This window comes from Rhinatrema bivittatum, chromosome 2, assembly GCF_901001135.1.
Source record: "Rhinatrema bivittatum chromosome 2, aRhiBiv1.1, whole genome shotgun sequence".
In the NCBI taxonomy this organism is placed as follows: Eukaryota; Metazoa; Chordata; class Amphibia; order Gymnophiona; family Rhinatrematidae; genus Rhinatrema; species Rhinatrema bivittatum.
Genome location: NC_042616.1, coordinates 313,511,029 through 313,537,870, shown reverse-complemented (window position 1 = coordinate 313,537,870; position 26,842 = coordinate 313,511,029). Strand labels below are relative to the sequence as shown.

Sequence of the window (26,842 nt, the reverse complement as noted above, 5' to 3'; positions counted from 1 at the left end):
TTCATGCAATATTTTTGTGGGTTGAAGCACTCCTAGTCAGGTCACTCGTATAATCTCTTGGAATGTGTGCGGTATAAACTCTCCTATTAAGCACTCCAAAATTCTTACCCATTTAAAAAGGAAACAAGTTGATATAGCATGTCTGCAGGAGATTCACCTCTTGGACACAGAACATGAGAAACTGTGTAGAAGTTGGATAGGAGAGGTCCACTTTGCCTCGGCATCTATTAAATCAGCGGGAGTGGCCATATTATTTAATAAGCAGCTGCCTTTTAAGGTTCATAAGGTAATCAAGGACGCTCGGGGCGATACCTCATCGTGGTCATTCAGGTTTATAACTCCACGGTTGTGCTGTGTAACATTTATGCGCCCAATAACTATTGTCCTGGCTACTTTCTCCCATACTTAGATGAGGTTATTATTATGGGGGGTGATTTTAATGTCATTCAAGATCCCAGCTAGACAAATCCCAGGCTTCTAAACGAGACTCGGGTGCAAGTAATGGCCTGTTACAGCTAGAAAAATCCATCCACTTAGTTGATGCCTGGCGCATCCTTCATCCTATGGAAAAGGATTTTACACATCTTTCGAGAGCGCATGCCACCCTGTCCCGTTTAGAATATTTTTTAATTAGTAACCATAATTTTTCCAAAATTAATGATGCCTGTATTGGAGATATTGTTATCTCTGATCACGCTCCAATATGGGTCGACCTACAGTTTTCTTCAGTCACCTCCTCATCTCGCAAATGGCGTTTTCCTTATTACCTGGCCGATGACACACAATTTCACAACTATTAAGGGCTAAATGGATGGACTATGCTAAATTAAATAGTGAACATTCCGGGAATCCAACCCTTTTTTGGTATACTGCTAAGGCAGTACTATGGGGAGCTATTATTTCCTGTGTAGCCCATCAGCGCAAAATATTGGACAAACGTATCCTGGCTCTCAGTTCTCAATTGAGACATGCAAAGGAAATCTTGGCCCGTTCTAACGCCAGCTCAGCTAGGGAAAGCTACCTCACCTTCAAGGGGCCTTAAATTCTTTGCTCCACCAGCGTGCCAAAAAGAGCCTCCTCTACTACCAATACCGATTATACCAGTTTAGCAATAGGTCAGGGAAATTACTGGCCAATTTAATTAGAGCTGCCCGCAGTCCTCGACATATCGCTGCTATCTGCTCCCCTACTGGACAATTAGTCACTGACACTTCGGCCATTTTAACTCATTTCAGGCAATTCTATTCTGACTTATATTCCTCTGAGGGTTGGTATCCAGAGGCATGTGACTGGTTTTGTGCTCGGCTAGCCTTTCCCTGCCTTTCAGTAGTTCAGCGGGAATGGTTGAATCGACCACTTGAGACCGAGGAAGTGCAGTTGGCTATCCGACAGGCGAAGCAATATAAGGCCCCTGGCCCCGATGGCTCTACTGCAAATTTTATAAATGCCTGGCGGATTGTGTGGGGCCCCCCCGGTGCTCACTTTTTCAGAATTGATAACTACCAGAGCATTTCCAGCACATGTTAACACTGCTCATATTACTCTTATCACAAAACCTGGGAAAGACTTACTCTCCTTAGCCTCATATCGTCCTATTTCCCTCCTTAATTTTGACCAGAAATTATTGGCTAAGATCCTAGCAGATCGTTTGGCAGAGGTGTTGCCCTCCCTGATTAACCCAAGACAGGAGGGGTTTGTTCGAAACCGATATGCCCTGACTAATATTTGGAAGGTGCTGGTAGCTATGGCTATGTGCCAACAAATGGACGCCACCTATCTAGTGATCAGTTTTGATGCAGAGAAGGCGTTTGATAGGGTGGAGTGGCAGTACCTTTTTTTACATCCTGCAGACTATGGGGTTTGGTGGCCTTTTTTATGATGCCATCCAATTGTTGTACCAGGACCTGACCGCCCTTATTATTGCCAACCGTTCCCAGTCCGAGATTTTTTCGATAGCACAGGGAACCCGGCAGGGCTGCCCATTATCCCCTCTTTTATTCCTACTGCAGTTTGAACCCCTCCTCTTATCAATTCAAGCTACTCGTGAGGTGAGGCGGATCAAGTTGCAATTGGAGGTGTTCAAATGTGCGGCCTTCGCGGACGATATTTTGGTCTTCCTGACAGACCCCACCCATTCCCTCCGACCCCTGTTGCATTTATTCTGGGCTTACGGGTCTTTTTCAGGTCTGCGCCTTAACACTGACAAGTCAGAGGCCTTGGCCTTCCCTGAAGACCTACGAGAGCATTGGAACAAGACATTTCCATTACAATGGGCTGGAGCATCACTTAGATATCTGGGGGTCCTCCTTCCACACTCCCCGGATCACCTATATAGGCTTAATGTCCCCCCTCCCGATTCAGTTCTCACAGGAGAAGTTGTGTACCATTGGGGGGCTTTTCCGCTTTCTCTGGGTGGTAGGGTGAATTTGTTTAAGGTGGTCCTCCTGCCTAGGTGGCTCTATGTCCTTCAAAATCTGCCATTCCTCCTCAAATGCCAAGATCTTGTTACTTTAGATAAAGAGTTACACTACTTTTTGTGGAGGGGAGGGAAACCTAGGATACCCCTGGCTGGGTTGAGAGAGAGATGGGGAGAGAGGGGGAGGGGGTACCGGACTTAGGCAGATACAATTTGACATGCAATCTGCGCATTGTCAGAGAATGGCTCCTGGGACAGTCCTTCTATGTTGATGTGTCAGCTGAAAAGGCCCTGGTAGCCCCTTTGGATCTGAGGTATGTGCTGCAGCTTCCCTCAGATAAACTCCCTCACTTTCTAATCCACTCTCCTTCGATAGTGCCTCTTATGAAAACCTGGCTTGGAGTGACCAACTTTTTAAAGATTCCAAGGCTCTGTTTCCTACTTGCTGCCTATCCAGGGAAACTTGGATTTTCACCCAGGCTCTCAAACGGTGGGCTTTCGCCTTTGGGGAACTAAGGGTATCACTCGGTTGGACCATTTACTAACTGCAGAGGGGCAGCTGCTGTCTTTTTCAGAATTGAGGGACATGTACAATTTTCAGGGGACCCAGGTGTTTTCCTACCTCCAGATTCAACACTATATTAAGTCCTTGCCGTTGGAGTCCTCGAGCCCCACGATCTTTAATCCCTGGATGTTTTGTTTCTGTTCGATAAATTGCAGCTTCCTTCCCTTTCTCTGTATTACAAGACCCTAAACAAATTTGAGCAGACAGACACTTATTCAATCCTTGTGGAGTGTTGAATAGGGAGTAGCCTAATGGTTAGAACAGTGGGCTACGAACCAGGAGAGTCCCACTGTTGCTCCTTGTGACCTTGGGCAAGTCACTTTACCTTCCGTTGCCTCAGGTACAAACTTAGATTATAAGCTGTCTGGGGATAGGGAAATACTACAGTACCTGAATGTAATCCACTTTGAAGTGCAGAAAAAAGTGCGAAAGCAGAATATAAATCTAAAAATAAATAAAATAAAAATGGAATGTTTGTTCTTACTGTTTCTATCCTTAAGGCATGTTTCAAAACAAGTGCCCCACCTCTCCTCTGGCATGTACTATAGGGAAATGCATTACAAATTTCTGAGGCGGGCTTATGTGTCAGCCCATATAGCATGCCGCTCCCAAATTTCTTCCTCTGCAATATGTGTAAAGTGTCAGCAGGCAAAGAGAACATTATCTCATTCTTTGGGCTTGCCCCCTATACGGCATCTCTGGGGTCGTATTGCCAGCTATCTCATGAATCTGCTAGGGGTTTCCCTCCCCATATCTCCTTTAATTTTCCTTTTTGGATGTTCCCCTCCTGTACCGGTTAGAGGTGTTGGGCCTCGGTTGTTTATCCAGAAAGCATGTTTAGTGGGTAAAAAAGTGATTCTGCTACACTGGCGGGATACAGCCACCCCTTCTTTCTGGACCTGGCAAAATCACCTTCATCACATGTTGCGCATGGACGATTTGGCCTCTCAATGCTCTCCTCTTCTACGCCGAAAATTCTGGTCAATATGGGACCCTTACATCCAGGCTCTTCCGCACCACTCTAGGAGTTTGATTCTAAATGACTGATTCCAGGTTTGCTCTGCTTTCGACAGATACTGAGGTGCTTCCAACTGTTTCTTTTGGTATTCAACAGCACAGTGTGGTACTGGTTGATGTTGTGGTACTAGTTAGTAGGGAGGAGGAAGGGGGTAGGTGGGTTGGGGGAGGGTAGGGTGGTAAAGTATACTCCTGTACCTTTTCTTAGTTTTGTATCTTGTTCAAGGGTGTCTAAGAGTCACAACACCCCCAGCATTGCTGTATTGTTTATATAACCAATAAAAACTTTTAAGATTAAGAGTTAGTGAATTATCTGCTCTTGCTTTCTGAATCAGGCCTTACCACCTCTTCAATGCCATAGCAGCTAACCATGTTCAAACTGAAGGTAAGCCTGTCTCCATTTACCCATTAGTGTCCAAATTCATGAAAGGCTTCTAGCATAATAAATCACCAGTTGTAAAATTTTTCATTCCATGGAATCTAAAAGTAATCGTGGCACAACTGATGAAACTGCCTTTTGAACTGTTTCTAACATGTAAAGTAGTATTCCTGGTCGCAGTAACTTCAGTCAGAAGATTCAGCGAACATCAGGCTTTAGTGCATTATCCTCCATATATGTACTTCTTTCACATTAGAGTGGTTCTGTGCACCCACCCAAAGTTTCTACCAAAGATTATATCTGCTTTCAATTTGGGCTGTGCATTTGTTTAAAATGAAATACCAAAATGTGACGAATAATGCTAATTTGTTTTATTCAGGGGAGCTCCGAACAGAATTGCCCCCCCCCCCCCCCAAGAATGAAACAAACCTTATTCATTCATTTAATTTTAAACTAATGCATTGGCCCTAAACCTAGGCCCGAAGCCAGGGCCTCAACTAGGGCATAGGCCGAAGTCCTGCCTTCACTTGTAATTTCCTCTAATTTCTGACATGTCACCGTGACAGTATAATTTATAACCACTCTTACCACAGCCATATTTATCCTCTTCAAACATTCACATCATATAGGTCAAGGGTTTATGTACCTTAAACTGCTCTGTCACACATAGGCTCACTGTGATCTGAAGATAGCAGGTTGCTGGAAGGTCATAGTGCATTATGCATCACTGATAGTCATGGGGTGCAGCAGTATGCACATATGTTTCTACCCTCAACATGTGCAAAATCCTCACCTTTAACCTATGCATACTACCTGTAACACTGCTGGTGTGATCTCAGAGGCCCATTAAAGCACATTGATTCAGTACTCCTTTCCAAAACACTTTGCATATAGTACCTTTAACAAGATCAGTGCACATATTTCCATGCTTTCATGGTTGCATGCCATTGCTGACGCACATGTGTGTGACCACATGTGTGGACTGCTGAACAGCAGTAAGTGCTGTTACACACTTCTACAGTTAGTTGTGAGTCAGCTGGCTCAGGTCCTACACAGTACATGTAGTCCTCTGTGTATTGCATTCTCTGTTGACCTAGTGTGGTCAGCTGGATAGGTTATGAGCATACAGGCTACCTCCATAGTAACTGCCACACAGTTCTGATAATGTGTTGACCATGAAGGTACATAGCAGGTCACATACAGGCACATGTAAGCAGGAGTTAGCAAACAATATGGTATGTGAACAAGGCCCCAGACAGTCCATGTTGAAAGAGTGCACTCAAAAGGCCAGATTTTAAAAGCCCTGTGGGTGTAAAATCTGGGCTATACACGCGTGGCCGGGCGTTGCGCACGCCAAGCCAATTTTCGAAGGGGCTTGGCCAAGCGCGTAAAGCCTGGTACGTACACAAGTGCCAGGCTTCTTCAAAGGGGCGGGCCGAGGGACATGTTCTGGGCCGGGCGGGGTGGGGTGGCGGCCCATTGTTCGCTGTTCCGAAGACCCTACTCCCGGCATGCGCAACTTACTTCATCTCGGGAGCTGAAGTACATTGTGAAACAAAGAAAAAAAGAAGAAAAAGGTAGGGTTTAGGAGGTGGGGAGGAGAGGGGTAGGAGAAGGGGAAGGGAGGTTAGGTAAGGGAGGAGGGAACTGGGGAATGCCAGAATGTGTCGTGCGTGGAAATTGCAAAAATCCACCCCCTTGTGCGCACCGCCTGCATATACGCACACAGATTATAAAATCTGGTGCACATGTGCGCGCGACCCAATATATTTTATAACATATCTTATATAAAATCAGCACTTCCATGTGTGCACGCCAGGAAGCGCGCGCACACACATGATAAAATCTACCCCTAAGAGGACAGCCTAAGGGGCATGGCAGCAAAGTTCAGCATGAAGGCAGCAGGAGTACAATCAAACAGTTCAACATGGAGGCAGCAAGAGTAGGACCGCAGAGTGCAGCATCACTGAGCAGGAGCAGCACAAGACCCAGGAGCATGTAGGAAGGAGGCCCAGGATGAGACCCAGCAACATGGAGAAAGGAGACCCAGGAGGAGTCACAGCAGCATGAAGGCAGCACTTGGAGGAGATGAGAAGAAAGGACACCCAACAGCATGGAGCAGGAGATGGGACAGCCTGACAAGAGGCAACAGCTGCAAAGTGATTGAAGGCTTCTTAAATTAGGCCGAAATAGGGGCAGAGCCTGAAGGACGGCTTCTTAGTTAATGTGCTGCATGAAAATGCTTCAGAGAACAGCATCCATTGTACGAGGTGGCACAGCAACTCTGCAATGAGGACATGCTGAGCAGGTTTCTTCCATCTAGACAGCACAGCAACTCTGTAGTGAAGACACACTGAGCAGGTTTCTTCCATCTAGACAGCACAGCAACTCTGTGAAGAGGCCAGCATTACTAGCCAGTTGCTCAATTCTTTCAAGGCCCCTTGCCATGCCATGGCTTCCCACGTGGGGGGGGGGGGGGATTTCTTTTCGGGGTCTACCCCTGCATCATCTTAAATCTCCAGGACTGCTGTGGGGTGTTTTTTCTAGAGATGGAGCTGAGGACTCCAAAGGCTGCTCCGGAATGCAATGAAGAATTTTTGTGAGCACTTTGGTGAGGTTGCTGATGGCAGCAACAACAGTGTTTGCATTTTGGGTGCTGGCAGCCATACTTTGTTGCAGGATCCTGTTCTGCTGGTCCACTGATCTTCTCAGGGCCCGTATCTCTCCCAAGTGCCACAGTTCACCTGCAGACATACTTGCTGCAGGTGCTGGTGCTGCTGCTGGTCCTGGTGGCGGTAGCGGTGCTGTTGGCAATATTGGTGCTACTGGCAATGTCCACGATGGTGGCAGTGTCTGTGATAGTGGCAGTGTCTGTGCCGGTGCTGAAAGTTCTGGTGGTGTCTGAGGGCACAAGATGGGCATAGATGGGCTTGTGCCCACCATGTGGCCTGGTGATGGTGAATCCACAGGCTGTTGTGGTATGCTGGCTCCTGGTAGATGGTGGTCTGAAGGTTGCCAGTACAGATTGCCTTCCTCCATTAATGTTGCCAGATAGAGAGAGACCTCAAGTGGACTTCTTGAAGCTAGGTTTTGGAGCAAGAGCATTGACTGTGATTACTGTGCCTGTTGCTCTTCCTCCTCCTCGCTTCACTGAGTCTCGGCGTCCATCTGTAAGGGCCTCTGTACCATTGGTAGTGGGCAGCTGGTCCTGGGGGCATCCTCGCTGATCCCTGGGGATTTCCAGCTGGGTCCTGGGCGTTGCAGCTTGCTGCTCGAGAGCTGTAGAAACAAAGAGAAGAAACAAAAAAGAAGACATAAGTACATATGCCAGCAAGTATCATTTTAGTATTTGGCATGAGAGGTGCACTTTGCTTCTTTCTATAGTGAGTATCTTATGCCAAATAATGTGTACACCAGTTGCTGCCTGCCCATTTAGGGGGTGAGGTGAACTTACCGGCTGCAGCTCGCGTCGTGTCCAGCTGTTCAGCGATGCCCTCGAACACGTCCGGTCCCAGTCTCCATTAGTCTCCTCCATCTCCATGAGCTGTATTGGACAGGGTACTCCTCCTCCCATTGTCCGGATGTATTTTGCTTTTGCTGCGACCTTGGCCTTGAGCTGTGCCTTAATGTACCTGTATCGATGGGCAACCTGCTCTGCACTTCTTCCAATACTGCTCCGCCTGGTGATGGACTGGGCGATATTTCTCCATATCTGCCCCTTCGCTGCTTTGGATGTCTTGGCCACCCAGTTGCCAAACAGAAGGGGATAATTGTGGAGGACCCCTGCAATGATCAGGTCATTCTCCTGCGTACCGAACTTTATGGTACTGATACGAGCACGTGGTGCTGGCTGCCTGCCTAAAGGGGGTGCCACTTCCTCTTCCGGAGAGGTGTCCTCCCTTTCCTCACTCTCCGTTCCGCCCCCTCTCCCCTCCCTTCTGCTTCCCCCGCCCCGCCCCGGCCCTACCGAATCCCTTCCCTCTGCCCCGTCTGTCTATCCCTACCCTGTCCTACTCCTCCCCAAACTCGCCTGACTAGCCTCTTTCCCCCTCCTGCACCTTCCTGTCCCTTCCCTGCTGCCTCTCTCTACTCCTGCGCCTGTCCCTACTTCTATTCCTACTCCAACTCCTTCCCCTAGCACTCAGCCCTCATCCTCCCTCCTCCTCTCCTGCCTCCTCCCCCTCCTCTCCTCACGCCTCTCCTCTCCTCTCTCCCCACACTTCTCACATTCCATCCTCTCCACAACCTCCAAGCACACCTCCTTCACACACACACACCTCCTCAGCACACACACAGTTCCTCACCACCTCCGCCTCTCACCTCCACTCCTCCACACCACCTCCACTCCTACAGACAAACAGGACAAACTGACAAAAACATTAACTCCAACAAAGATGACAAAAGACCAAGGTAAAGGGAAACAGATGAGAACAGATAACAAGACAATACACACAGAACAATCGCTATCTAGAACCTCGAACTACCACCAATACACTCACCAACTCTCCTCTGACCAAACTCCTGGACACACCCTCAAACAGGCACGTGGAGGAAGCCTGCTTTTGTAGTGGGGGGAAAATATCATGCGCCACGGCACGCAATGATGCAATGCCATGTGCGATAACGCAATGCTGCATGCATTATTTACCTATGGGATGTGGCAGGCCTGCTATTTGAATATACACACCCTTTTTCTTTATTGCGTGTGTTATTCGCATGATAAACAGAGCATTTTGATGAAGCTAGGTCTGAGATTAAGGATTTTTTGCAATCTCTCCTTAATGTCTTGGAATTTGGCAACCGGCAGACAGCACACTTCCCAGGACATGTGTGGTCAACAGATGGATGCCTCCAGAATCAAATCACCAACCTCCTAGGTGTAGGGGTTGTTCAGCTAGAAGCTTTGGGGTTTGCAAGCTTTGGCTCTTCCTCATGGATTGTTCACACTAAAAGGAAGTGAGGAAGGAACTTCTGAGTGTTCGAGAGAGACAAAGGGCAGAAAGAAGAAAGAAGAGGCGCTTTCCCTTTCCATGCCAGTGCTTGCTAAGTGGTTGTGGATGTTTTTCTTCAGTAGCAGGGAGCCAAATGGAGAGAGAAATGTGTGATGTCAGCATGAAGGGATGCATGTCCCGTGAGTCTTGTGTCACCAGTGAGTCTTGTGGCATGTGAAGCACCATAAAAGGCAGGGAACTCCTTGCATTCTGAGGGGATTTTAGGAGCAGACGTGTTCTATGAGCTGGGAAGGTTTCCAGGAGTTCGAGAGTTGCCTGATCAGTGAGAAATTGCCAAAGAAGTTTCCAAAGAAATCAGAGAGTTGCCTGATATGGAGGGGATAAAACCCCCCAAGATGAAATGCACACTGAATTACAAGCTGTTACCAAGATGGAAGCAGGCAAAGTCATCCAGAGGTCTCAATGCCTAAATTGTGGGGATGGGAGTCAGCCCACTCCGCAGATTTGGTCTGTGACAGCTGCTATAGGCCCAACTATAAAGAGGAGGTAAAGAAAGTGAAATCAGAATGTCTTCAGTAATCAAGAGCTGCATCAGAAGGAGCACTGGAGCTGAAGGAGACCGATGAAGCAGGTTTCTGGAGCCGGAGTAAAACAGTGTGTGTACAGGTGACTTTCAACTGTATGCAATTTTTAATCTGCTTAGCCTCCCATATAAGTAGTAGGAGGTATAAAGTATATGGACTTTTTTAATGGGTGTACTTTGAGGCTGATAATTTTCAAATGGAAACAATACGTGTGGTTTCTCTTTAAAAATTGTGTAAAATATACACATTAAAATCACCTCTGTAGTTCACAACTATGCGGGCTATTTGAAAATTGCCCTCTCAACATACATTCAGTGCAGGTCAAAAGTTTCAATTGATACTGTTATCCAGGAGAGTTCTAATAGTGTTCAGAGTATTCAGTTCCTATTACTCACACTGTATTCCACACTGATACACTTTCAATGCTGAACAGGAGGCTCTTAACAGAGAAAGTTGTTTCTTTGAAATCCAACATGGCAACCAGCAAGAAGCAACTGAATGCCAAGATCCATCTGTGACTGTACACCTAGCATGATAAAGCATAAAAGTTGGGTATGTCTTCCCCTCAACCAGAAATTCTCCCATGCAGGTCTAAATGAGCACATTTATTGTGCACGACTCAAGTAGAGCTTTAGAGGTTCTCTCCACTGTGAAGTGTGAGCTTAGAGCAGCTCCCCTACTAGAGAAAGTAATGTCATTAAACTCCAATGAACGGGCTTTCCCTCCCCCTCCCAGACAGATCACTGCCTTGCAGGAGATGACAGATGGAATGGCACAATGTTACACTTGGAAGTCTACGGGCTGCTCCCACGAACTGCTGCACTTACCTTCCAGGCTGGGCCATCCCCACCGGCTCCCACTGTGGCCAGTCACCTTCGGACTTCCTTGTGACAGGACGCCGGCGGTGTCCCATGCAGCAGGACGCCACTGACTCTGATGGGCCGTGCTCCTCCCTAGGTGCATGCATACCTGATGTCACTTCTTTTAAAGGGCCTGCAGCGGGAAAAGCCCTGCGGCGCCACCGATGATGTCACATGCTGAGGCCTATAAAAGGCCCTTGCTGTCTCTCCCTCAATGCCTCAGCTACAGGTCCAACTACTTGTTAAGTGGTGTGTGTTGTTTCCCTGCGTTCCAGTCTTCGTCCAGCTTGTCTTTATTCTTCATCCAGTTCATCTTCAGTCCTTGTCCAACTGTTTTCAGTTTGTCTTCTGTCTTCACTCCAGCCTGTTCCTTCCAAGTTGCCTGCTTGTATTTGATTTTCTAAGCCTTTGGATACCACCAAGGCCCAGATCATTTCAACTTGAGATTCCTGAACTTTCCTAAAATTTCTGTTTTGTCTCTTGTGGAATTGCTTAAGAAAAATTGTCAGGATATTCTCAAGATACCCCCTGAGGTTACTCTTCCACTAGCTAAGACTTATCTGCCAGCCAGATTTCAGAAAGGAAAATAGGGTGTGCTTTTCGTGGAAGAGCAAATAAAGTGTTGGGGGAGGTCCAGTGCTGGGGAGACCAGAAGAGCCATCTTGTGGGCAATATTTGCCATGAGAGCAAGAGAGCAAGTCCTTCAACTTTTTTTTTTTTTTTTGGGACAGTGCAGTTACTGTAATTTGCGGAGTCAAAAATGTGGATTTTTCCAGATTTCTCCAGAATCACATATGAGGAAGAAGAAAAATATTTTGGTTATGAGATAGGATATCCTTTGTTATGGGGCAGCAATTCTTTTATAGTTTCCGTGCAGTTGCTCTTTTAAATATAATAATAGCTTTATTTTAATTTGACCCAGAACAGTTAAGGGTTTTTCTTAATTCTGTGGGGTGTAATTTTATTGTATGTTTTTTTTAGGTTGGATATTTTAAAGGGAGTGGGTCAATAGGGTATGATTCTGTTGTATACCACTTTGGGCACCCTTTCTGGATAATAAGGTGGTATAGAAAAAAAATGGTAATAAATAAATAATAAATCATCTCTGCCTGCCTGTTTGTTTGCATCTTAATTTTATTTCTTTGATTTAATTTAGTTTTTCTTTTGGATCTCCCTTTTTCTTTATTTGTTGGGTAATTTGTGGCCTGCTTAGGAAATGTATTTTTCTTTGTTTATTATTATTATGATAACCTTTGCATAGTCAAGTCAATTCTTGATTAGTAAACTTTGTAATTGTAAAAAATAAAAAATTAAATAAAAAAAATTGTTTCATTACTATAGCTGTTCTAGTGTACTAAGTCAGTAATCCTGTACATTGTAATATGGGTAGCCAGGACAATCACTTCCCTTCACATCCACCCTTTTACAAAGAGCCACACAATAAATAAACTGACAACAGAGGTGGAATCAAAAGGCTGCAGCTTTATTACATCAAACCACCAGTTGCCCAAGCCTACCAACACAAACTTAAGGAACTCCCAGTGAAACATCTGCCACTAGCCAGCAAGATGATCACCACCAGGCCACCCAGCCTGCAAGTTCCCACATATCACGATCTCCCATGACTCCCATCACCCCAGAAAGGAGCCGAGTCAATAGACCCCCACCACTGCCCAGCAAGTAGCGTATGGGGACAGCTACACCCAGTTGTCCACAAAGGGGCGGATTTTCAGAGCCCTGCTCGCGTAAATCCGCCCAAAACCGGGCGGATTTACGCGAGCAGGGCCCTGCGCGCCGGGAAGCCTATTTTACATAGGCCTCCCGGTGCGCGCAGAGCCCCGGGACTCGCGTAAGTCCCGGGGTTCTCCGAGGGGGCGTGTCGGGGGCGGGCCCGGCCGGCGCGGCGTTTCGGGGGCGTGTCGGCAGCGTTTTGGGGGCGGGTACGGGGGCGTGGCTATGGCCCGGGGGCGTGGCCGCGCCCTCCGTACCCGCCCCCAGGTCGCGGCCCGGCGCGCAGGAGGCCCGCTGGCGCGCGGGGATTTACGCCTCCCTCTGGGAGGCGTAAATCCCCCGACAAAGGTAAGGGGGGGGTTTAGACAGGGCCGGGCGGGTGGGTTAGGTAGGGGAAGGGAGGGGAAGGTGAGGGGAGGGCAAAGGAAAGTTCCCTCCGAGGCCGCTCCGATTTCGGAGCGGCCTTGGAGGGAACGGGGGTAGGCTGCGCGGCTCGGCGCGCGCCGGCTATACAAAATTCATAGCCTTGCGCGCGCCGATCCAGGATTTTAGCAGATACGCGCGGCTCCGCGCGTATCTACTAAAATCCAGCGTACTTTTGTTTGCGCCTGGAGCGCAAACAAAAGTAGGCTATTCGCGCGCCTTTTAAAATCCGCCCCAAAGAGTCTAGACATGACCACTGTCAAGTTGGCAGACAATTCAGTATAACACTGACCCCCAAATCGGCTCGGGCAACCTGCCACAGGCAAAGGTATGAAAATAACCTATGACCCCCAAAGATGCAGCCCTGATTACTAATGGAATAAATCCTCTAAGACCTCCTGAAATGAATTCAAGAACATGTCCAAACCTATAAAAGACAAGTGAACCACATCACTCCGAAACACCCCGGGTTCATGACCCAAGACCACTCATGACAAATATGACGACCCCTCAACAAGCCCAACCAGGAACCAATCTGTTGATTGGCCTTTGCCCGACTCCTAAGCCAAATTACCTTGTTCATTTCAGAAGGCCTTGCAATTATATCAGACCAACAAATTCAGCAACAGGTAACAGTATGGAAATAAACATTAAAACTTTCCTGACCATGCTGATGAATTTGTGGCCCGATATTTTACCCCAATCGTTCCCCTCTAAATGAATAATGAATAATGAGCACTTGCAGCTGATTAAACCATTCCAAACCCCGCTGCAAACATGGGATTAATTCATCCCACAGCATCCCCCTACGTCCCAACCAGTGAACAATCATGTCGTGTTGAGGTAAGTACAACTGAGACTCATATGGTCATCCACATGCATGCCTATATGCCCACATGATATAGGAGTGTCTGACAGTCAATGCACCTTCCCCCAAGCATGCAGTACCTAAAAAGAAAAAACAATTAGTAATATGTTCGTAACCCATAGAGGCCCTGGACAGACATAGCCCTCAAATGCATCCAATCTCCACCTAGCGATCCTCCGAATCACCCCAAAGGATAAGCCTGAACAAGCCACTGAAGTTGCAGCTCCAGTCCTAAGTGAGTGAGTCCCAAATCGACCCACATCTAACCCAACTGCGGTCAGACTGGACCCCAACACCATTGCGAACTGATACTTTATCAGCAGGCAAATGTCAGAGTGAACCAAAAATTGTGAGCCCCCTATAGCCCAAATTTGAAAAAAGTCATTGAATTGGCAACTTGACATGTCCGCAAACCCAGTTCTGCCCACGGAAACTCCCTTACCATTCTGATCAGTCTTGGATCTAGGGACATAGAAAATGATGGAATCGCTACTTAAGATCACATGCTGTACTAACAAACCACTGTTCTCCACCCCTTTTGACACTCTGGCCACCAATTCACTAACTCAAAAAGCTCCAAAGAAAGAACGAAAGCCACCTGAAAAAGGCAACATTCATATGGAGATGTACAAATACTCGCCAAAACATCCCAAAGCTTGAGCAGGATATCATGTGTAATGGGCAGCTGCCATCCACACCATGCATGACACCTCTGGACCATCTGAGCAACATTTGCCACACCAGAAAACGACCCATTGGAAAGCCCTAACCATGAGCCTGCATGAAAAAAGAAACCCTGATAATTGCCCAGATACGGCTGACTTAGAAGTACCGTCCACTTTAGCTTTTTCAATAAATTGCAGCAAGAATATATCCAGAACCGGACCCCATCGCCAACCCAAGGATGCGAGGAAAGACACCACCTTATTAGTACCATTCATATAACTCGTACAAGTAGAAGAGGCTGGTGATGCTCGCAGCAGCTTTCACGCTTCCAGGAACCAAATTTCCATAGGAAAGGAGGTACCGAAGCTCCGTACTGGTCCGCATCTGGAGCAAGATTCTGAAACAGCTCCCACTTGGAACGAGAAAGAGAATCAGCTACACCGGTAGCTACACCTGGGACATGACGAGCCCAAACTGTCGCATTTAATATCATACAATGGAGCACCAGCTCCTGCAACAAATCAGAAATCATACATTTAGCCGATCTCTTATTGATAACCTCCACCACACTCCAGTTATCACACCAAAATACAACCTTCTTATCTCGGAAACGAGACCCCCATAAATAGACTGCGACCACAATTGGAAACAATTCTAAAAAGGTAATGTTTCTAGTAGTACCTGCTGACTTCCACTTGTCTGGCCATGATGCCGCACACCAGGAACCCTGACAATATGCTCTGAAACCTAGAGAGCTGGCTGCATCAGTATACAATTCCAAATCATGACTAGATAAGGAGTTCGACTGCCAAAGTGAAGACCCATTGAAATCAGACAAAAATCTATCCCAAATACGCAAATCCTCATGCATCCTGTGTGTAACATGAATATGGTGATTGCTCTTCTTGACACCCGATATCGTGAAAGACAATCTGTGAAGGAACACTTGATCCATGGGAATTACCCTACAGGCAAAATTCAAGCTACCCACCTGTGATTGCAACTGTTGTAAGGTTAATTTCATGCAAAGTAGCACTCTCTCGACCAATCCCTTCATCCTTACTACCTTTTCAGAAGGCAGCCGTGAAATCATGTCCACAGAATCTAACTCAATACCAAGGAAAACCAACCATGTGCAAGGACCCTCCGTTTTTCCCTCAGCAATTGGGATACCAAAATTATCAACAACTTCCTGAAAGCATCGCAGAAGATTTGCGCACTCACCCGAATCTGTCTTTCCAACAAATAAAAAATCATCTAAGTAGTGAATGATGTTAATCGACCCAGACTGCTGCTCTACCACCCAATGTACGAAAGTACTAAAAGCTTCAAAATACACACATGCAATCGAACATCCCATAGGCATGCACTTGTCAAAATAAAAGGATTCATTGAAACGAAAACTTGTTCATCACCGGTAAAAGCCAAAAAGCAGACTCGATATCAACCTTGGCCATCAAGGCCCCATGACCATTATGCAACAACATCCGAACAGCTGAATCAAACAAAGCATTATGCACTCCATAAAAATCATGCAGTATAAAATTATTCAGAGAAGTACCTTCCGGGAAAGACAAATTATGTATCAGTCTAAACTTGCCTGGTTCCTTTTTGGGGATCACTGCCAAATGTGATAAAAACATTCTCTGAAACGGAGAATCCCTGAAAGCCCCTGCAATTCTACCCAACTCAATCTCACCCCGTAACTTACCCTGACCACATTAATCATCTTCTACAATGAAGGACAATTCTCGCCATTCCCAACCAAAATTGATCCTGAAAAAGGAATACAAAAAACAAACTCAAATCCTTTATATAAAAAAAGAATAGCCGTTTGAACCTTGGGGTAAATCTCAAGCCAAGGCAACAAAGCAACCATGCGAATCAGGGTGGGCTCGTGCTCAAAAAACTCACTTTGCAGGTCTCTTAACGGAGGGTCTACCCGAGGTTCTGTCTCCCGCTCGCTTAAGGCACTTGATGGCAGGGTGACTTGTTCCACAGCTAGAACAAATGTGTCTGAACTTACAGACTGTGAAGTTGCAAACAGAATGGTTGAACCACCAGCAAACATTGAGAATTCCTGAACTGGACTTTCCCGTGCCACCCGACTTGGGTCCTCCTCGAAAGGGATGACCACTCACATTAACTGATCCACCAATAGTGCTCGCAGAAGAAGGGACCTTGCTGTTCATCTGCAACTACCTCAATCCTACGTCCTGAGTACCCCAGGACATAAACTTATTCTCTTCCATACTATCCCGTAACCGCTAATCATAATTGAGCCAGGACCATCCCTCATATTCTTTACTAGCAGCCAGAATTGCATCAACATAAGCCAATAAAGGCTCATACTGAGAAGAGTCATGATGACCTACTAGTCACAGTTGATGACTAATCACAGAAACAACTGGATCCAATTCAAAATATTGGGAGAAACCTTCTTCTGAGTCCCTGGGAAATGCTCGGTACTCCCCTTCTTCTTCTCCCTCCTCTTCCCTCTACGATTCTCTAACAGTTGGAAAATATCAATGTTCTTCCGATGTCTAATCTTCTTCCTAAGAGCCCTGGGCACATCCTCCCACAATTCCGAAAACGTCACTATTGCAAGAGTTCCCCTTTCATCACCTTTATCCTTTGTTGCGGTACTGGCCGAAGATGAAGTCCGCAAAGAGGACAAGGAGGAGGTAGACAAAGAATCTGACAAACTAGATCTATCTCACTTTTTATGCTTAGACCGAACCCGCTTCTTAACAGACTCTCCCGACTTGTTCCCTGCACAAAGAGACTCCCTCGTACTCAATGCATCCACCACCTGACCCGTTGATGAAACAGAAGGGACTGAATTATAGGTCCCACCCTCAGAACCAGGTAAACCAACAGTGGACAACTCACCCGATTGTGTTGACCTCAACTCCGTCACTCCAGGATCCTGGGCCATAGGACCAGGCGCATTAGTTGGTGCCACCACCGCCGCTGCCGGATCATTATGCTATCCTTCCTGGTGATAAGGGTCTGGACCATCCGACGAGCCTCATGAAGCGTGACCCTGTGAAGGAACACAGGAAGCCGAAGCAACAGGCCTGACAAACCCCGCCATACCCATACCACTTTCTACCCTAGATCCCTCATTTTGAACACCCCAACCTGAATAAAATCCAGGAACTGGATGCCACCCACTCTGGCCAGGGGTACCAAACAAAGGACCACCATAATCAAGTCCAAAGTGCCAATAGAACGGGAGGCCTCCCCAGCCATCCCCACCCTGCGCAGTCCACCTACCCTGAAATCCTGGGCTCAGACACTGTGCTGTAGAACTCTCCCCCTTACCAGGCCTAAACCCTCCCAGGAGCCTCTAAAATTATGGGCTATTCCCACTACACCCACTCTTCACTCAGGAGGAAAGGCAGCATTAGACAACCCCTCAACACGCCCCTCACCTAATAAACCCTCAGTTGCAGATCGGGACTAATCCCAAGGACTGCCCGAATATTCAAGCTCCCAACTTCCCATCCCTGAAACTTCCCAATCAATAGAATGGGCCGAAGTCCTCACCCCTGCGGATCCCATATTCATCTCACCACCAGTATCTGGCCCAAATCAGGTATAGGGCCACCATTTTCCATCACTATTCTATTTGTGTTACCTATCAATTATCTAAGCAATGCAGCATTTTCTGTCTTTTATTGCTGTTGATTCCAAGTTGGTTTTAACCATATTCCTTTCATTTCCATTCCTATCCTCTTTTTACTTTGCTTCTCAGCAATGGAAACATTCCAGGCTACACTGGCAGGATTCAGTGGACACTCAGCCATCCACCAACTTCTTACATGCCATCATCAGCCCCCATCAACAGCAGCACAAGTGCTCGAGTAAGTGAAAATGCATTACTGAATTTGTTGACATACAGCAAAAGCCCCATTATTCAACATGCATGGGGAACAGTCCAGTTAATTTTATATGCCTTTTATCTGAGACTGTTCTGCCTTCCTCCACTGTTCTTCCTCCATTACCTTTAAATGCTGATTAGCAAACATACTGTTTAAACCTCAGCAGGAGTCCCAGTGTTCTTCCTTCTCCCAGTTCTCTGGAGCCACGGAGTCATACAAACAGCATGTGCATGTGCACTTCTCACCACGTGAAAGCAGTTAAAAAAAAATCTGCTACTAGATGCCAGTTTGTTGAGCTTTCTGGTTGGTTTGCTGTTGAATAAAGAGGCTTTTACTGTACATTAGAGAGAAAATCTTAAACATTATGGAGGTGATTTTCAAAGGAGCTAGGCATGTAAAATTAGCAAATACATGCATAAGTAGCTTGTACTGGCATAAATGCTATTTTATAAACATTAAATGTATGCGACTATTTTTAAGTTTCACATGCACATTTATCTGCGCAATAAAGGGGCGGTCTAGGAGTATTCTAGAGCGGGGCCAAGAAATATACAGAGAAATTGCTATTTTATAAGAGATTTATTTGAATATATTTAGCAATTTAGTTGAGCAGTTTTACATTTGCTAATTATCTAATGCAATTGTTAGCAGATTTGTCTGTTATCTACTGTTGTTGGGTGGGAGGTCTGGGTGAACCGAGGCAGTTCAGAGTGAAATGCTAGAAAGGTCTTAATGAACTGGAGATGGACTGGGGGAACTGGTGGAGGTATTGACAAACTGGTGATTTTGAGTATGCGCACATATTTTAAAATATACTTACTTCCATGCATAAATCAGGGTTTTAAGTGAACAAGTTATAGTTTTTTCCCATGCAAAATATACATGCTTATGTTTGTAAAATAGGTTGGAAAAGTATGTGCTTTCAATGCATTGCTGATATTGGCAAATGCTGAAACATACACGCATATGTTGGGGGTGGATATATATGTATTATATAATCTGCATGGACCAGATACGTGCAGGTTATAAAATATTATAGTAGATCTCGGCGTGTCCATATACGCATACATATGGAGCCATGCAGAGTTCTTTGAAAGTTATCCTCCCTGGATTTTTAGATGACAAATTGGCAATTTTATAATCCAGATTTTAATTATGCATTTTAACTCATGTCAGCATTTCAGTTGATGTCAACACTTTTACCAGCATGGGCTGATACATATTATTAAAATTAGAATTAATATGCTTGGTGTGTTCAAATGTAAATTGTTGTTTTCAGAATTAGTTTCTTTGCTTTAATACCATGGTCCTCCTATTTAAAGGCCATTTTTTAAAGCAGCAGTGCTACCTAGATTCCTCACCCCATTGTGGGTCAACCTGAGGCTCAGCAGTACCCTGATTTACTCCGATTCATGGCAGAGTGGCTAATCAGGAGGAGTATTCAAAAACTATAAACAATGTTTCCTCAGGAATGAAATCAAAATTAAAAGAAAAGGGGGATGTCAGTGGTTTTCATCTATTTTAAATGAATTATCTAAACTATGGTAGCAGTGTTACTTTGAGTTAAAAATAACAGAGGACCTGATGCAATAAGCCATGCGTAACAAACATGCATCCAAACTGGGCGCCCGATTTTTAATGCATGCACAGCCATGTCTCCTGGGCGCTCGATGCAATATGGTAAGGAGGTGCCACACTAAAAAGGACACACTAGGGATCAATTGTGTGTCAATAGCACATCCTTGTCATCGTGTGCCCAGGAGACGTGGCTGTGCACATAGCCCCGGGTTAGGAAAATGGACGTTCAATTTACAAGCGTCTCTATTTTCCTATCTAGCACATAACCACAGGTTTGAAAAACAGCCTCTGGTAAATTGAGCGACCATTTTCCTAAACTAGCCTCTCTCAAGACTTTTTTTTTTTTCATGTTGCTGCTTCTGTGGCTCCTCCTGCTTAGTATTGCGACAATACTAAAAGTAGGAGGAACCACAGAAAGCAGGATTTATTTGTTTCTTAGTGGGCCCTTGACGCGCGGCAAGACTTAAATGCCAGCTCTGGGGATAGTATTAAATTTGCCATGCTAAAAAGTGTGTGTCGGGCACACGGCAGTTTTTTGCTTCGGGGGTAATAGCTAATAGCTTCATCTATATGGCATTTACACGTGATGAGCGTTATTAGCTACGCATGAGTTTGGACGCGCATTTCGGACATCTTATTCCCCTAATTGCATTGGGTGTTAGCCTAGCACATCCAAAATGCGCGGCCAATCGCCGGTTAAACTGTGGTTAGCCTGAGCGCACGATATTACATCGGCCCCAGAGAGTCTGAACCCACCATAGTGCTGCCGGGTAAATGTGGGACAAAGCTTATTCTTTATGTTTGCGGTAACCTGTCACCTGAGTGCTGTAAAATACACCTACTAGTACATAATCTCTTCAGGAGACAGTTGATTCTTCTCTTCTTTCCTCTCTTTTGAATATGCATGTTCCACTGATGTGCTGAAAATGTTTTTTTTGTTAGAGTTAAAAATCTGAATAAATAAATAAGTATGAACTCTAACATATTTTGCTTTTCCCTTATGTCTGTGTGTTCATGTGTATTTAGGTCCTTTCCAAATAGTGAATGCTGGTCAGAACATCCATGCCCTATCTCTCAGGTGGTTACTACAGGATTGCCTTACATCCCTCCAACAGCATGAAAATAAAACAAGTCTGTCAAGAAAAGAAGGAGCCGAGAATGGAAAAACATTGAAATGCATTCTCTATAAGGCAAAAAGTAAAATCAAAGAAGTGTGTGGAAGTGTGCAGTTTTTTTTCTTGCATTGCTGTAAATGTTTACAAAGTGTTAGAAACTTGGAGAAATTATGTGGGGTATTCCAAAATTTAGTGCTACTAATCTCAGGCTTAATACATTGTAAGTAGTGACCTTTTTTATTCGTTTACTTTTCCATCTTTATTTTCATTATTTATTTTTGCGTGGACCTTTCTACTTTGTTTCCAAAAGAATGAGTCAAAAATTTGGATTTATCGATATTTCTCTGCGCTCTTTTTTCTGTGGGTGTTTGTATTCAAGAGCCAATGGACATGGGACAGCTATAGTAAAAACCATAGTCTTTTTTAAAAGCAGTTTTGCACATACCAGTCACTACTTACTGGACTCGATTAAATCAGTACATTAATCTGCCTTCCAGGATTGGTAGGCATAAGGGGAAGAAAAAGGATACCATAGGCATCGGGGGGTCAGTTCTTTTCCTGCTTTTCCTTAACTTTGTTTTAATTTTTTTTCAATCTTTTGTCTTGTTGTCTGATAGCATGTTGCTCTGCAGCTGACCTCAGCTGAAATCATTCTGCATAATGCCATACATGACGGACAGAAAAAGAACAACCCACCCCATATGCCCAGTATTCCTGACCACACTGCCACAGATATATCCCAACTACAAATCAGAGAACATGACCACTTGTAAGAAATCACTTCTTAGCCACAACAATATTTATCATTTTCCTCCTTTGTACCCCACCCTCTTCTGCAGATGAGCAATCAAGATTCCCTGTTTAATTCACACCCAGCAACCCTCCCTTCCTATGTCTTACCACAAAACTTTATAATAATCTAAATAGCTACCAATACTAGTATGGGTTTGTGCAAATATTCAGCTTCGTAGATGCTTATGACTACCAACCTGCCACACCAGCGTATTTGACACAAGGAATCCGTAGCCTGCCAGACAGACCCGGATATGTCAGCATTTCTCATGGTACTTCTAGTTATTATTATATTTGCTACCACTTAATTCAGTCATTGCAGTGGTGTTAGTATAGGTATTGGTGTGACATGAATGCCAAGTGTGACTCTGAGATAGGCCATCCAGCCATTGGAGGCTTCAGATGTACCTCCACTCACATTTAGTAGTTTTATAGTTTCATTTTAGGCACTCACTGTGAAGGCAATTAAGAAATCCAAATAAATAAGTGTAGATATCCATGTCCTTTTTCAGTTGCTCTTGAGTCAAACTCAGCTGCATATGTTATTTTTTTCTACTGTTATCAACTACAAAAGATAAACTGGGGTGAAATGAAACTTGAGGCCCATTGGCATTCAGAAAGTTTTGTCAAAAATCTAGGAGCTCTACTGGTGAGGAAATAAAGTTTAGAAGTTAGCTAAAAATGAACATAGGCCACACTGCTAAAAAGCTGCAGATTTATGGAGAAATCTGCAGGTGGCTCTATGTTCAGTACCAGCAATCCACAGATATAAGCAAAAATTTGTGATTGACGTTGGTAACAAAATGTGCCCTCTGCTTTGGGCTGACAGCAATTTTGAAAGAGGAGAACTATGGATTTAAAATTGTAACCTGTCCACTCCCACCTTCTTCAAGGGTCACGTTTGGTGGCTGCACGGGAGGTAAAAAGCCTGCCTGCAAATTGGAACCAAGATTCTTCCACTGGAGTAGCACAAAAAGCTATGAGGCCCAACAGAAGATACACACTCCATAGAGAAACATAGTCCACATTTAAGAGTTGTTCCAAAAAGAAGATAATCCAAGAATCAAAGTCCAATTAGAGCAGAATAAAGATGGAGAAAACTTCAGCAGCATAAGTCCAGAATTCAGCTTCAAAAAAACTTCTCACTTCCAGTCACCAAAAAACTCCCCACTGTTTGCTCACAAATTCTCTTTACTTCAAAACTGAGCACTTTTTAGGGGCTTTCCCAGTCAAACCCCACCCAAGGCCCCTTTCTCCTGTAGAGCCCCACATGCAGCACTGGAAACACTACTCCTCCTTCAAAATTCTCTGTCCCAAGCTGTGGGTTTCTGAAGGCAGGCCAAAAATATTCCTCCCAAACACTTAAATATAGACTATGTTTTTCTATGGAGTGTGTGACTTCTGTTGGGCCTCATAGCTTTTTGGGCTATTCCGCAGTGGAAGAATCCTGGTTCCAAGGTTGCAGGAAGGCTTTTACCTCCCCTGACTGAGAGATTCTTGAAAACATTCCTGGGCTTCTTTAACCTTTCAAATCTTCTCAAACCCTGAACTACTTTAGGTACCAACCAAGGCTGCAAGCCTCAGCTTCAATCTGCAGACTTTTGACTTGCAAGAGTCTCAACTCACTACTTCTTCAGTGGCTCCCAATTTCCAACCCAACAAAGAATCTCTCAGTGCTTGTGGAAACATTTTAAGCACTTCCTCCCAAACCAATTCTCTTTAGGGGAAGACCTCCCTTTCACTCACCATCCTAAACACACCTGATTTTAATAACAGTATTTTTTTTTAAATTAGACCTTTGTTATATTCTTTAATGTGGCATTGTAAAAATGGGAACCAAGCTTCTTATGTTATTGCAGGCATGAAATTCCTAGTAATATCACTACAGCAATTGTTTTAACAGGCAAATGCAAGTCATTACCTATATCTGGAAAAGAAATGATTTTTAAAAAAAAGCCTACTGAAATTGGGTAAATTCTAACCTTAAATCAATTAATAGTTGAGGAACATTAGGAAAAAATGTGCAGAAAACTATTTTTATTATCCCCATATATTCATCAGGTGTTGCATTGTAATGTTCAAGTTATGTTTCCAGATATCTCGGAGTGTATCATGAGATATCCCAATAAATTCTGTCACAACTGAAAAATGACAGCACTTTGCATTAAATATTCATTTCTCTTATGACTCTGCAGATCATTACCACTGAATATACATTAATACAATCAATTAATAAATCATCAATGAGCACAACATGGGCTGTAACTTTTGTGTCCACTGTAGTTACTCAAAACTAATGATGGAATGGGATTTGGTGATTGCTCAAAAGACTAAATTTAAAGGTTAATTAGGTATACACTGCTTCTCAAAAATATGTGGCTTACTCCCGCTAACCCCCCCCCCCCCCCCAAGGAAAAAAAGCAATGGCTAGCACTACTTCTATAATCTTTATCTGTCTTGAGTAAGAGCTTTAACACTCATAAGTTCAATAACCTATTAGCCTATAACTATTATGTACAGTTGCATAAAGAGTGAATTCAATTATCTTTGCAATGTAAGTACACTTGTCAATGTTTTGATTTTAAAAAGTATATGATTAGTTATTTCTTTAACTAACTGTATGATTCAATAATATTTCTTTTGGAGCTGATTCACTCATAATGGGGCGGATTTTAAGAGCCCTGCTCGCGTAAATCCGCCCGGATTTACGCGAGCAGGGCCTTGTGCGCCAGCGCGCCTATTTTCCATAGGCCTGCCGGCGCGCGCAGAGCCCCGGGACTCGCGTAAGTCCCGGGGTTTTTTGTCGGGGGCGGGGCCGATCGATACGGCATTTCGGGGGCGGGCCCGGGGGCGTGGTTTCGGCCCGGGCGGTCCGGGGGCGTGGCCGCGCCCTCCGGAATCGACCCCGGATCGCGTCTCGGCGCGCTAGCGGCTCGCTGGCGCGCGGGGATTTACTTCTCCCTCCGGGAGGCGTAAATCCCCGGACAAAGGTGGGGGGGGGGTTTAGATAGGGCCGGGGGGGTGGGTTAGATAGAGGAAGGGAGGGGAAGGTGAGGGGAGGGCGAAAGCGAGTTCCCTCCGAGGGAACGGAGGCAGGCTGCGCGGCTCGGCGCGCGCCGGCTGCACAAAATCGGCAGCCTTGCGCGCGCCGACCCTGGATTTTAGCAGATACGCGCGGCTACTTTTGTTTGCGACTGATGCGCGAACAAAAGTACGCGAACGCACATTTTTTGTAAATCTACCCCAATGTGACCAAAGAGAAGGATGAGATGAATAACTTCGGGATAGCCAGTGAATAAAAATATTTCCTATTTAATGCTGGAGCAGAGGCTGTGCAGGAGGTCAAATAGGGATCAAATAAACTGAAAATGGGTGTTTAGTGAAGGATCGTTGAACTGGCCTACTCCAAGCTGCATAATGCATTGACTGTCTTATTTCCCTATGTATGACCTTCATTATTTCTTTTTGAACTTTGTTGCCTTGGTGACCTTGGTACCTTGTATAAAAAAAAAAGAAAGGGAAACTACATTGAATGTAGTTGGGCTTTATTTATTTTTTAAAAGATTTAATTAGTCACTGCCCCAAACAGTACTCAGGAGCAGGAACAATAAAACATTTTGCAAAACTATAAACCATAGAAAATTCAGGATTTATACAAAGATTTATACAATTTACAAAACCCCCTAATAAACAACAAATCCCACAACCTTTGTCTCCCAAAATAAGCATATGCGCAGTACAAATAGTGCAGTCTAAGTGCAAAATAGCTAAAAACACTTGCCATTATGTCTATCTCCAACCACCTCATTTATATATTCTCTAAAATACTTATTCAAGAGCATGAAAAACTTAGGGTTGGCTAGGTGGACCACCTCTTTTATTCTTCATATAACTCCATGAGTAGAGGAGTCTGTGTACTTCTTCATAAGGATCTGCCCTTCGTTGTTCGCCGGTCAGTGGCGGATTTTATTTATTTATTTATTTCGAAGTTTTTTATATACCGCAGCACGTTGATAACATCACCTCGGTTCACAACCAACAGTAAATTAGCAACAAGCTTTACAATCGAAAAGAGAATAAACTTGTGAGGATGAAGATGAGGATGGCTGGTTTATTATGGTTGAGGGTTTATTATATTCTATCCCTTTCATGCTGGTAAATGTATATGCACCTAACACTGATCAATCAGAATTTTTTCATGCTCTTACAGATAAGATAGTAACGTTTGAGTTTGACCATTTATGTGTGGGCAGAGATTGGAATCTTAGGGGGTCATTTATCAAAGTGCAATAAGGCCTATTTTGAGAGAGAGAGAGAGAGAGAGAGAGAGAGACTGACTATTGTGGCATCCCCATAGGTAGGTATTTGTATCCCTATGGTAGGCCCACCTAGTAACTTGAGGTGGGGTTTAGGTATGAATGTAGGGGGTTAGGGGCCACTTTGATATTCTATGTGACACATACGAACAGAACAGTGGTCTCTTGTGACCTTCGGAGTGAGTTTAGTCCATCAAGCTAGGTTGAGAGAACACTGCACAAATCTCATCTTGGAGTGAGTTTCCTCACTCCGAAGGTCATCAAATCTTCACAAGAGACCACTGTTCTGGGATGTGTCACATAGAATGTCAAAGTGGCCCCTAACCCCCTACACTCATACCTAAACCCCACCTCGAGTTACTAGGTGGGCCTACCATAGGGATACAAATACCTACCTATGGAGATAACATTATGGCCACTCTCTCTCTCTCTCTCTCTCTCCCTCTCTCTCTCTCTCTCTCTCTCAAAAATGGTCCACCCAGTGGTCATATGCAGGAAATACAACAGGTCTGACACCTATCACAAATTCAGATTATGTTATCACAATGTGCACTAACTTAGCTCTTCACATAGGTAATTAGCACAAATTGCAATAAACTGAATTTTTGTATAAACCACACCCCTTTTGCAATCGCATGCAGTACTCACCGCATTTTGATAAATCCAGGCCTTAGTCCTGATCAGTCTGTTGAT

The 26,842-nt window shown here is 44.8% G+C and overlaps 1 protein-coding gene across 2 annotated transcripts in view; it reads left to right on the top strand.

Moving 5' to 3' along the window:
• SPATA48 (spermatogenesis associated 48) overlaps window positions 1-21,142 on the top strand; it is a 198,287-nt gene extending 177,145 nt beyond the window's left edge. Inside the window, exons 8-10 of one of the 2 annotated variants that reach the window (XM_029589751.1) lie at window positions 4,334-4,383; window positions 18,222-18,330; window positions 20,953-21,142. In XM_029589751.1, the coding sequence (XP_029445611.1) occupies window positions 4,334-4,383; window positions 18,222-18,330; window positions 20,953-21,046 (253 nt within the window). In that variant the 3' untranslated portion in view covers window positions 21,047-21,142. The remainder of the gene's footprint in view (window positions 1-4,333; window positions 4,384-18,221; window positions 18,331-20,952) is intronic. The other variant, XM_029589752.1, reaches the window with a different exon arrangement.
• The last annotated feature ends 5,700 nt before the right edge of the window (window positions 21,143-26,842 follow it).